At 42.6% G+C, this 12,800-nt stretch overlaps 1 protein-coding gene across 2 annotated transcripts in view; it reads right to left on the bottom strand.

Moving 5' to 3' along the window:
- The window catches only part of kiaa1549l.S (KIAA1549-like S homeolog), an 84,898-nt gene that overhangs the window by 21,228 nt on the left and 50,870 nt on the right, over positions 1–12,800 (bottom strand). For both annotated transcript variants that reach the window (XM_041560903.1, XM_041560902.1), the window contains exons 13-15: positions 10,306–10,433; positions 5,625–5,803; positions 2,498–2,718 (exon numbers count right to left, since the gene is read on the bottom strand). In XM_041560903.1, the coding sequence (XP_041416837.1) occupies positions 2,498–2,718; positions 5,625–5,803; positions 10,306–10,433 (528 nt within the window). The remainder of the gene's footprint in view (positions 1–2,497; positions 2,719–5,624; positions 5,804–10,305; positions 10,434–12,800) is intronic.

The following is a 12,800-nucleotide window of genomic DNA, read 5'->3' as shown; positions in this document are numbered from 1 at the left end:
AGATGTTCTGAAGAACAGGGTCCCCTTGTGCCAGATGAGTCTTTTATCAGTGGCCATCATGTTCCATTAGCAATGGCCGTTCAACCAGTGTGTTTCTAGGGCTTGTCCAGTATCCAGCAAATAACAAATACCAACAAAGTAAACAAATTACTATGTCTTGTTTTCTTCATGAGATGTTTGACATAACCTTAGCAACAGCAATTAGCCAAGAGTCTAAAGCCAGGTTAATGAATTACCTGTATAACTGAACTAATATTATAGGAGCTGTTTCCCTGCCCCCTTCTATTTGGGGAATCAAGATAATAATCTGTTAGGAGGCATACAAAACAGAAAGGTGACAATACTGCTTCAAACAAGGAATGAAACTCGTGTGTGTGTTTCTTTTAGGGTCAGGGCACACAGGCCCGGCGACAAATCTCCTCTTCTTCGGGCGACTAATCTCCCCGAACTGCCTCCCCGCCGGCTAAAATGTAAATCGCCGGTGAGATGGCACTCGGATCGATTTGTTTTCTGAAGTCGCTCGAAGTTTCCTGGTGAGGCAACTTTGGAAAACGAAATGCTTCGAGTGCCATCCCGCCGGCGATTTACATTTTTAGCCGGCGGGGAGGCAGTTCAGGGAAATTAGTCGCCCAAAGAAGAGGAGATTTTTTGCCCAGGGAACTAATCTCCCCAAATCTGCCTGTGTGCCCTGACCCTTAAACCTTTCTCCTGAACCACATGTGGCTGAAATACAAGTCTCAGCATGTTTTAACCCTTGATTGTAGGTTGCAGAATGTTGTGAGTTGTAGTTCAGAAACATCCAGGAGATGAGCCTTTATACTCTGGCTAGTGTGCAGTGTCAATACTGTGTATAACCAATGTCGGACTGGGTGGCCCGGGGCTCACCGGGGCTGCTGCCCCAGGGCCCCCCTCAGGACCCCCCTGCAGTGCCGTTGTCTGGTGCGTCTGCTCGCGGCGCCGTGTCTTTACACATGCACGCAACCCCTCATCTGTGCGCATGCGCGCGGCGCCGTAGTTGTGCACATGCGCAAGCACACCGTTTTCTTCCGCGACCGTTGATAAAGGGGGTCGCGACATTAATAGCCACATGTGGGTGCGGACCTGGGCCCAGCGGGCCTAGTCCGACCCTGAGTACAACCGATCAAAGGTTATTATCAGCACTCCCTTCATGACATGCTAGTGATTCTTTATTTCAGATAATAATACAGGTATGGGACCTGTTATCCAGAATGCTCGGGACTTGGGGGGTTCCGGATAACAGATCTTTCTGTAATTTGGATCTTCATACCTTAAGTCTACTAGAAAATCATGTAAATATTAACATACTTTCAATAAGGATTAATTATATCTTAGTTGGGATCAACTAATTGGCACTACAAATGTGGATTTTACTCAATAATTCTTCAGTAGCTCCAATTAATTGCTGTTGCTATGGTTACATAAATTACATTGACTTAAGAGACACAGAACAGTCATTAGTTTATATCTTTTGTACTCGGTGCCAGTGTAGAACACACTTAATCATAGTTATAGGGCAGTTTATTGCTGCTAAGAGCTATAGTTCTAAGCTTTCTGGATAACTGGTTTCTGGATAATGGATCCCATACCTGTATCATAAAATGTTCCCTATGTCCTGATCCTCTGCCCTTACATAATGCCCAGCTATGCCCATGATCACTAGTGATGGAGTCTATGGGTGTCTTTTTTGTGGCGAAAAATTTCGCTCGTCGCTAATGATCACCCAAAACTCCACCCATTTTAGAGTAAGATTTATCACTGCTCCAATCAGGGCTGTCTTGCTGGACTGTTGGGAGTGCTGAGCCCCAAGGTGTATATAGGACAAAAAATAAGCCTGGATGAAGAAGAGGTAGTCCTTATTCCTGAGTAGTGATGGGCGAATCTGACCCGTATTGCCGAAAATTCACGAAAAGGTGAAAAATTCACCAAATTTGATTTTGAAGCCCAACAATTTTTTTTTGACGCGCAACAATTTTTTTCACCGTTGGAATCTATTGTCGTCTTTTTCTCTGCAAAACCTGACGAAAATCGCTCATCGCTACATCCAGAATCATCTTGGTTTCCTAATGGACCAGTCCAACCCTGTATATATAGGGAGGTACAGAAACCATTTAAAATCTGGGCTTCATCAAATATTGGTGGGAAACGTTCATGCCCGAAGAGAAAAACTCACTTGAGCCAAACTTTTCCCATATATTGGGCCTTCAAACATTAGATCAGTAAATTCTTGCCAAATGTTTGACCTCTGAAAATTTTTGACACACGGCACTGGAGAACCCCAGAGTAGGAATACAGGAGAGCCACACAACACAGAAATTTACTATTTTGAAGTCAAGTTCCTTCAATTGTTTGCCCCAACAGTAGGCTGGCTGTTGAACTTAGCCTCTTTTCTGCCCACAGATAATTCCCATTCTTCTCCTTTGAGTTTGGAGAACAATTTTTTGGATTGCCCATTCCCCATGCAGTGAGAACAACGTACCTGTTTTTTGGTTCGGCAAATGGAGATGATGTGTCCGTATCCGCGTCCAGCACATTATCTATCTCCATCTGAGTCTTCTCGTACATTTTCTTCTTCCTCTCTGTGAGGGACTTGCTGTCCAGAATGGGTGGGAAGTCATAGTAGCCCTTTCGCTTGGCTTTGAGGCGCAGTTTGTTACGATAGTGTTCTATGTCCGACTTCTGTTTCAGAGCTTTGTTGACCTGGTTGGAAAAAAAAAGGACTTGTCAGCAACGCTTCCTCAGTCATAGGCTTTTATTGGCCATCGCTTATTTTCATGGAGCGCTTGAGTGATTTTAGCACCTACATGTCCTGGTGCAGCTAAAGGGAAATGAAAGGATCAGTGGAGCAGAAATACAACCGGATACAAAGTAAGAACATATTGTGCCAGATACAGTAATCTCACATCTAGATCTACTTCTCTGAGGGAAAGACAGTCTCCTGAACTCCTGAAGAGACAGTGCAACTGTATAAAGATGAAAAACGGAATAATGGAAACTATGGAAGGCCTTGGAGCACTGCAGAATTTGTTGGGTATATATAAAGACTTTTTAATAGTAATAATAGTAATAATAATAATGATTAATGCTGTCTGGCTAAAGCAGAAGAAGAAAAAAAAGAATTTGGCAGCACTGTATTCATCACAGCCAGCTGTGCTTCCCCTAGCCGACCACAACCGACCAGAGGGGACAGTGGAAACACCTCCCCTAAATACAAGGCTCATTGCACCTACAGCTGTGCCCCTTGGCCATTGCACCTGATTCAGCAACACTCCAGCTGCATGAATTCCATCAAACCATCATGCTTTCTGACTTTGTTTCTTGTCCTGCTCTATTCTGAATTGCCACAGAGACCTGCATGTGACTCAATGAATACAGTGCTGCCTGCATGCAGCTGTGATGTATTCATGATGGAGCAGATGGGGAAGGCACATAGGTGCCCCTTCTACCTGTCGCCAATCCGTGTGTCATTCAGACAAGTTAGGGGAACTGGTGGGTGCAGGCTGCAACGAAGCCCCTGACTTACCAACTGCTCTGTAACTAGAGGTAAGGACATTGCTGCTTTGCACCCGCTAGCACTGTGCTCTGTACCTAGAGCAGAACCTCCAATCCTGTGCTAGTTTAACAGCTCAGCCACGCCCCAGGCACAAGTTTTTTTAAATAGAACACAAAGAGCCATGCTTTGCCACCTTAAGGCTGAAATTGGCCAAGATCAGACCCTACATGGACATTAGCTTATTCTCCTTCTTGCACCCGGAACTGTAGTGTTGGCTCAGGTTCAGGCACACGCAGCTGATTTTGGTGAAGAAACCTGCACCCAAGCTGACGGGTTCTGGGTGCAGATAGGAGAAGAGGTCAATGCCTGAGTAGGGGCAGCCCCAATCTGGCACTAGCCTTAGTGTTGTAGCATTTGCATCCGGGGTAAGGGTGCCACCTTTACTGGGGCCGGAAAACGGGCAGGGGGTGGGGAAAATGATTTTTGGGGCAGGGCAGTGACCTCAGGGGCAGGACTAGTGACCTCAGGGGCAGGACAGATGATGTGACGATCAGTGAATGGCTGATTGCCATGTCATTATTTTAAATGTCCTGTCTGGATTTCCTAATTTGAAAATCCCTTCGAAATACTGGGCTGTCTGGGTAAAATCCGGGCAGGTGGCAACCCTAGTCTGGGGTCATAGTTAACGACCTCAAATCAAAATACAAGAAGCTTTCATGACCTTTCCTTGCAAAAAATGCCTTACTAGACTGGCCTGATCCTCCGAAAAACAGAAATACCTGATCAGCAAGAAAAGCATTTATTAGTCTAAGATATCCCACTAATGATATTGGTAGGGGGTTCTTATTTTGCTTGAGCTGCCACCATTTTTATAGCTTTGTATTCCTTCTCCAACACAGAATCTAAACTGCAGGATGAAGCCATTTAGATGCCGCAGTTGCAGGCGTTCTACCCCCTCCCCCTCCCCCACCCCTTTTAAATAGCAGCCTTGGAAAGAAACATCTGCCGCACAATATTGTTTGGGCTGATTGAAAGAAAATTACACTAATTAGAGAACGAAGCAAAAGAGCATTCAGCTCCGGGCTGGGTAGGCTGGTCGTTCTTTTCCCAACCGTGAACCAGACTTCACCTGCCGCAGTATCGATTTCAAAGCAGAAAACAATGAGGGTTTTGTGGTCTGTGAGTTTAACCTATTGATCCATTAGTCACACTGGTTAAAATGGGTAACATCTAAGTTAAATGTATCATAATCATTTTCATTTTTAAAAGATTTGGGATTTATAACCCCCCTCCCAACCAGATTAAAGGATCTATCATTCTATATTAGCATTTATGAAGATAACAACATTGTCCACAGTTGCGTGCAAGCTTTATGGTCTAGAGTCTGAATGTGAGCTCTGGGAGGCAATTGAAGGAGTTCTCCACCTGCAGAATCCCTGTCCCTGTGTTGCATGAGACTAAAGCTGGCCATACACATGAGTGGTTTCATGCCCAATATGGCCACTTTGTAGTAGGCACCCATGCAAGCCGTCAGTAAATGACCACATCACCAAGCGATTAGGATCCTTGACTTGTCCCTTTACTGTACTAAAAGCCTTAGGGCAGATACAAACGGTCAGATTTGGGGAGATTAGTCAACCGGCAACGAATCTCCTCTTCTTCAGGGCGACTAATCTCCCGAACTGTTTTCGCTGGCTAGAATGTAAATCTCCGGCAGGATGGCACTCAGAGCACTTCGTTTTCCGAAGTTGCCTCACGAGGAAACTTCGGACGACTTCGGAAAACAAAGCACTCCTAGTGCCATCCTGCTGGCGGAAAGGCAGTTCGGGGAGATTAGTCGCCCTGAAGAAGAGGAGATTTGTCGCCGGGTGACTAATCTCCCCGAATCTGACCGTGTGTCTCTGCTCTTAAAGTCAACAGGGGGCAGTAGACTAGCACCAGAGGAAGTGTGGAAATATATTTTTTTTCTTTACAAAGCCACAACTAAGGGAAAGGATTAGCCTGTAGGACCAGTGCAGACACCTGTGTAGCCCTACAAAAAGCTCTCTTGTCTATAATCTACATTCATACCGCAGTTTCCCTTTAAATGGCCATTATGTAGATGGTCCCTTACCTCCCCATTGATAGCAGCCAATTCTTGATTCCTTTCTGACACCAGGTGTGAAGGAGGGATTGACACTGGTTTGAGTGAAATGAGTTGGACTGAGCCGGACGATGAGTCAAACGGATCAACCATCATCTTGGTGTTCTTGTCAAAGTGCATGTTCTCCTCTTCTTCATCACTTACAGGCACTAAAATATATATATATATCATTTACGTATTTATATAAAGAGAGAGAGAGTATTTCATTCATGTTTTAATTATCTGTATATGGGGTAGATTAGAGGTAAATAACCCATAGCAATCAGATTAGTTTACTTTCAAACAGCTGCCCTGCTGATTGGTTGATATGGGTTATTAGACCTATAGCAAGTCTTGCACCTAGATACAGAACTACCATCCCAAAAACCATTGGAGGTTAGGTGTTCAGCCTCTGGCTATTCATTTCAAGCTCTGTCCTCTCTTTGAGCATGTTTTCACCCTTATATGTTGAGGAACACTGGCAGATGTCTAAAATGAGGTGCCCAAGGTTAAGAAACAGGCACATTGACCTTGACAAACCACTCCATCCCCTGGAATTCATTATATTAAGGTATGATCTGAATGATGGCTATCAGGATTGCTGTAAACCGAGTCCAGAGGGAGGAGAACAATGTGTAAATATCTCCTTTCCCCTAATGCTGCCAGGCCTCATTTGAGTAGATGATGCATGGGCTCAGGGGTGCCATCAGCTCAACAACATTGGAAAGGTCTTGCTAATCAGGCTGCAGACCTTAGACATTAAACTGTGGTCAATATTGAATGGTAGGGTGGATGCAGCTTGGTCTTTATGGACCCACATAGTCAACACATAGCCACCAATATCACATACTGTGCATATGAATCTTTGTAACCAAAGGTGGATGAAGATCAAGGGAAGTCAAAAACTGTGATGGAAAGAACTGTCAGTACTGTCAGCATTTTGTTAGCAGAAAAGGCAAAGAATTAGAGCAGTAGATGTTGGAAAGACCATCTCCATATTCAAATCCTGCAATGTTGTGGCTTTTAAAAAGAAAAATGATACAAGTCTCCTTAATTTTCTAATTTAATTTAAAAATGTCTTGTTTTAATTAAAATATTTTATTCTCAACAAATTCTACAGATTTCAGATTAATTAAAGGCCACGTATGACCTAGAAATTGTAGATCGGGCAATGTTGTTCCTCGATCCAACGTCACATGCACGAGCTGGAACATTTGATTATTATGCACATGCCCCAGAACAGTCAAACCCTCCCTCCCAGGCTTTGATAGGGGGTTTTTCTTATGAAAATTCTGTTGTTGTTCTGTAAGTCAGCGCCCCAAAGGGGGAAATGAAAAGACATATTTCAGAAACCACCAAATCTAAAAAGTAAAGACCAATTGCAAACTGGATACTGCAGCTTGGCCAAAAAGAGTAATTATAATAACAGCTGCATGCAGTTCGGTTGAGATTATTTCCCTTTAAAATATCATATATATATATATATATATATATATATATATATATATATATATATATATATAGCGATAAGGAAGATAAGCACTCCAATATTACTGGTCAATAATCATTTATTCCACTGTGCATATATATATATATATATATATATATATATATATATATATATATATATATATATATATATATATATATATATATATATATATATATATACACATACTGCAGTGCTAAGGTTGAATGAATAGAAATTATTTGCAATACTTGTCAGGCCAGATAAAATAACTGGAGTCACAGGTCAAGTGATTTCTAGTAAATCATATATTTCATGATAACCTTGACAGGCAGGAGCTACATTTATCTTATAGGACTTAACACATGATCAGACACGGAACATATAGACTGGGTACACTTCCTTCTGGTACAGGTACTAGGCCTCTAGATAAAGGGCTTCTGTATTCAGGTAGAGATCAGGGGGGAGTTACATATTTATTCTGCTACTTCCTCTGTAAGCCTAACTTAAAGGAACAGTAACACCAAAATATGAAAGTGTTTTAAAAATAGTGGACATATAATGTAGCGTTGTCCTGCATTGGTAAAGCTGTTGTGTTAGCTCTAGAAACACAACTATAGTTTATATAAACAAGCTGCTGTGAAGCCACGGGGGCAGCCATTCAAGCACAGGATACACAGTAGATAACAGATACTATAGTTTATATAAACAAGCTGCTGTGTAGCCATGGGGGCAGCCATTCAAACTGGAAAAGGGAGAAAAGGAACAGGATACACAACAGATAAGCTCTGTAGTATACAATGGGATACAATGGGACTGTATCTGTTATCTACTGTGTATCCTGTGCTTGAATGGCTGCCCCCATGGCTACACAGCAGCTTGTTTATATAAACTATAGTAGTACTTATCTGTTATCTACTGTGTATCATGTGCTTGAATGGCTGCCCCCATGGCTACACAGTAGCTTGTTTGTATAAACTATAGTTGTACTTATCTGTTATCTACTGTGTATCCTGTGCTTGAATGGCTGCCCCCATGGCTACACAGCAGCTTGTTTATATAAACTATAGTAGTACTTATCTGTTATCTACTGTGTATCCTGTGCTTGAATGGCTGCCCCCATGGCTACACAGCAGCTTGTTTATATAAACTACAGTAGTGTTTCTGAAGCAAACACACCCGTTTTACGAGAGCAGGGCAATTGTACATTATATTGTTATTCCTTTCAAACAATTTTATTTTTTTGCTGTTACTGTTCCTTTAAATGATAATAACGTTAAAATTTGGTATGAGGATTTATTTCCTGCCCTAGATGTCATGGGGCTTTGGTTGACACATCAGCCATAGGATTCAGCTTTATGGCATAAAGGACAAATGCTTATTGCATCAGCTGAAGGACATTATTTAATTAAATGAAAGTTGAACCTGAGAAGTAAGTGGGGCCATCAGAAATCATGGGGCCCCATACTACAAAGTTGGCAGGAGTACTGGGTGATGGAAGTACTGGAAGTAGAATGAGGTCACAAGTTAATAATTGTTACATCTATGTAATCCAGGTCTCACCACCACTAACCCCCAATCCACCATTGCCTTTCATGCCCAATTCCACTCTTTTTTTTCTAAGTCCAACCCCTTTGTTGTTCAATTCTGGACCATCGTGGACCAAACCATTGACATGACTCTCACCTATTATTGACCCTTCTCACAAGACATGGCGTAGAGAAAGGGGAGTTATCTAATGGCAGTGTCCCTATATGCAAGATGACCTTGTGTTTTATTATTATCTCTACTAAATAACCCATTACATTTCTTCCAGGCCTGCAGCAAATTGCTCGTTATGTAACTTTATAAGATGGAACAGCCAAGTACTAAGTGTGGGCTTCAGACAGATTTGACTCTGGAGATGGACTTTGCCTGTTAAGAACATAATACTGTGGATCAGAGAGGCCGAGAGAAGGATTAATGGGTTAGTAAGACTGAGCAGCACATGGAGTTCCTTACCAATCTTGCGCTTTTGTTTTTTTAAACCTGAATTTTGAGAAGAAACAAAATAAGATGCTAAATCAATATGCCCATGAGTGTAGACCCGTCTAGTATTTATACAAGTAGGATAGGTCAGCATCTATTAGGCAGCGTTAGGATCCAAAGTTCACCTTACTATACTGTAAAACACTGGTTGCCAAACTGCAGTGCTGCCTCTACTTCATCCCAAGTGGGACCCTAAGCAGTTGGTGGTGGCCCCCATTCTGATGGCCAATTGTTGTGAGGGTTGGACTTATTAGTTGACTCCCTGTCTAGAACTAAAGCAAGGTGATTGTCACATCAACGTTTCTCTATAGTGATGTTATGAGCTAAGAGGGTCCAGTCTAAAGGTCAGTTAGGGGGAGATTTGGGGTGACTTGATTTGTGCCCTGGGTACCCCTGGAACTATAGCAGGGTGACTGTTACCCCAATGTTTCTATATATCTGTAACCTTGTTATGAGCTAAGGGGGCCCAGCCTGAAGGTCAGTTAGGGGGAGATTTGGGGTGAGTGTTTATTTGTACCCTGGGTACCCCTGGAACTATAGCAGCGTGACTGTTACCCCAATGTTTCTATATATCTGTGACCTTGTTATGAGCTAAGGGGGCCCAGCCTGAAGGTCAGTTAGGGGGAGATTTGGGGTGAGTGTTTATTTGTACCCTGGGTACCCCTGGAACTATAGCAGCGTGACTGTTACCCCAATGTTTCTATATATCTTTAACCTTGTTATGAGCTAAGGGGGCCCAGTCTGAAGGTCCGTTAGGGGGAGATTTGGAGTGAGTGTTTATTTGTGCCCTGGGTACCCCTGGAACTATATAGCTGGGTGACTGTTATACCAGTGTTTCTTTATATTTGCATATTGTACCTATAAACCAAAGGTGCTTAGCTGGGGGCCCAGCCTATAGATTGGACTTGCTATTAAATACATTCCTTGTTTTAGAGAATACAGAGTATGATGTCGGGAACTACTATATATAAGCAATGCAGATACGTATCCGCATTAAGGGGATCTGCCATGGGAGCCTTTATACCCCAAACTGTCAGTTCCTTCTTATTATCTTTACAATTCAGCCTGGCAGCAACTATATGTGTAAGGAAGAGGCTGGGGGAGGGGCAAGATGAAGGCCTATGAATGGTGTCAGTAAGGTCTGCAGAAAGCAGTTAGCAAGACTGGTGTCCTCACCGTTCCGCTTGCACACCTCTTCTTTTGTCACTCGGAGCTGAGGCAACGATTTCTGCGGGGTGCTCCTGTCTGAGCTGGCCTCTTCCGATTCGTTGCTGATGACGGAGCCGTTCTCACAAGGCGACCGGCTGCAGGTTACCATAGCAACACAGACAAATGTCAAGCATCCATTTTTTTTTTCAAGCACACAATGGAAATGTCACAGAGCTCACTGAAAGGGAACTATTGTGTTTATGAGCAGCGTTCACTCCCATTTAGAGGAATTATCGAAATATACAAAATGACATGATTGTGTTGCTGTGCGAATATAAAAAGTCACATTCTGGGATACGTGGCCTAATTTCTTTCCATAGTGAGTGGCCTATTCACTAGCGCTGGCAGCCAATCAGATCCTTACTTACAGTTTTCTCTGTGCAATAGAATGAACAAAGCCAACTGCTGATTGGTTGCTTGGTTTAAATGCACTGAAACAAATTTGCTCCATGTTAGTGTATGATTGCTCAGGGGATCCCTCTAACAGGGGGTACACAGGTATGGAATTTGTTATTCAGGAAGCTTGGGACCTGGGGCCTTCCTTGTAATTTGGATCTTCATTCCTTAGGTCTACTAGAAAATCATGTAAACATTAAATAAACCAAATAAGGATTAATTATATCTTAGTTGGGATCAAGTACAGGTATGGGACCTGTTATCCAGAACGCTTGGGACGTGGGGTTTTCCGGATAACGACACTCTCCATAATTTGGATCTTCATACCTTAAGCCTACTAGAAAATCATATAAACATTGGGTTTATTTAATGTTTCCATGTTTTTTTATTTTTAGAAGATTTAAGTTATGGAGATCCAAATTATGGTAAACCCATTGGATAATATATTGACACCATTTTGCCTTAGGGAAGAGACACACGTGGATGTTCGGGGAGATTTAGTCACCAGACGACAAATCATCTCTTATTCGGGCGACTAAACTCCCCAAACTGCCTTCCCGCCATCTACAATCTAAATCACCGGTGGGATGGCACTCAGATCGCTTCGTTTTCTGAAGTCGCCTGAAGTTTCCAACTTTGGGCGACTTCATAAAACGAAGCGCTCCGAACGACATCCCGCCCTTCGAGTGACTTCGTACACGAATCGCTCCGAGTGCCATCCTGCCGACGATTTAGATTCTAGCCTGCAGGAAGGCAGTTCAGGGGGGTCGTCCGAAGAAGAGGCGATTTGTCGCCGGGGCGACTAATCTCCCCGAATCTCCCTGTGTGTCTCTGCCTTTACTATTCAGACACAAGGGCTCATCTATGATCATCCCAAGCAGCAGTTTATAATGGAGTTTATGGCAGACAGCCTTTCCGTAATTCGGAAATAAAGCCTTATCTTCTTATCATCCCATGCAGATTAGATTCCATAGGAAACGCAACCTGATCCCATTTCTTATTCCCAGTGAGAAGTGGCGCGGGGTTAGAGAGGGGCCCGGGGATTATTACAGGGAGCAGATTACTATCTATACATTTATTTATTATACCTGCTGCTCAGGAAATACTAGGGAATCACATCTGCCATAAAGAGCCTGGAAAATGATTATTCACTTTAGCCCAGTGTCATTCAGACAAGAATCATTTGTCTCATGAGGTTCTACAGCCAGAAATGCAGCCCCTTTGGTACAATTTCCCCTAATAAATTGTTTATCAACCACATATTTTCCTCCTGAATGGATCATAAAGTCTCTACTAATGTGCATTTCTACCCATGAGCGGGAGCCGCCATAATGCAAAACTGACAACATTTATTAAAGGTCGCATTTCAAATTTCATGAGTTTATTTTTAACTATTAAATTCGAATATACTCGAAATCCGACGGGGGGGTTATTTAATAAAAAAAAGCGAATATCTTAAAATCGTACGAATTTAACCGACTCGAAAACTCGAAGCGAATTCGACTAAACTCGGTTTGAGTTTTTTCTCCAAAAAAAACCTTTGAATTTCAGGAAGGCTACTAACATGTCCCTGGATCTCTCCCATTGACTTATACATGAACCTGGCAGGTTTTAGGTGGCAAATAGTCGAATTCGAGTTCTTAAAGGGTACTGAGAAATCTTGAAATTCGAATTAAAACTTGAAACGAGTTTGGATAATTCACACTTTCGAATTTGAGAGTTTTCAAAAATTTAAATTTTTAATTTGACCCTTAATAAATCTGCAAAGAGATTCTATTTGACATGACATGGCATCACAAGGCTTGTTCTTGTACCTACCATACAAGATACAGTATATTGTTTTCTGTTATTTATATACTGCCCACACATTCCATATTATTTAACAGATGATACATCATTCACATTGTTCCCTGCCCCAGTGAAGCTTACACTCTATAGTCCCTGTCCCACTCCCATTCACACACAGACACTATGGTCAGTTTTATCAGAAGCCGGCCCACCGGGTTTTTTCCCGGAGTCCCGCCAGCCCAGTCCGACCCTGGTTGAAAGTGAAAGAGCCACAGTTT

The sequence above is a fragment of the Xenopus laevis genome, chromosome 4S (assembly GCF_017654675.1).
Source record: "Xenopus laevis strain J_2021 chromosome 4S, Xenopus_laevis_v10.1, whole genome shotgun sequence".
NCBI classification, from domain to species: domain Eukaryota; kingdom Metazoa; phylum Chordata; class Amphibia; order Anura; family Pipidae; genus Xenopus; species Xenopus laevis.
This window is presented reverse-complemented; position numbering and strand designations above follow the sequence as displayed.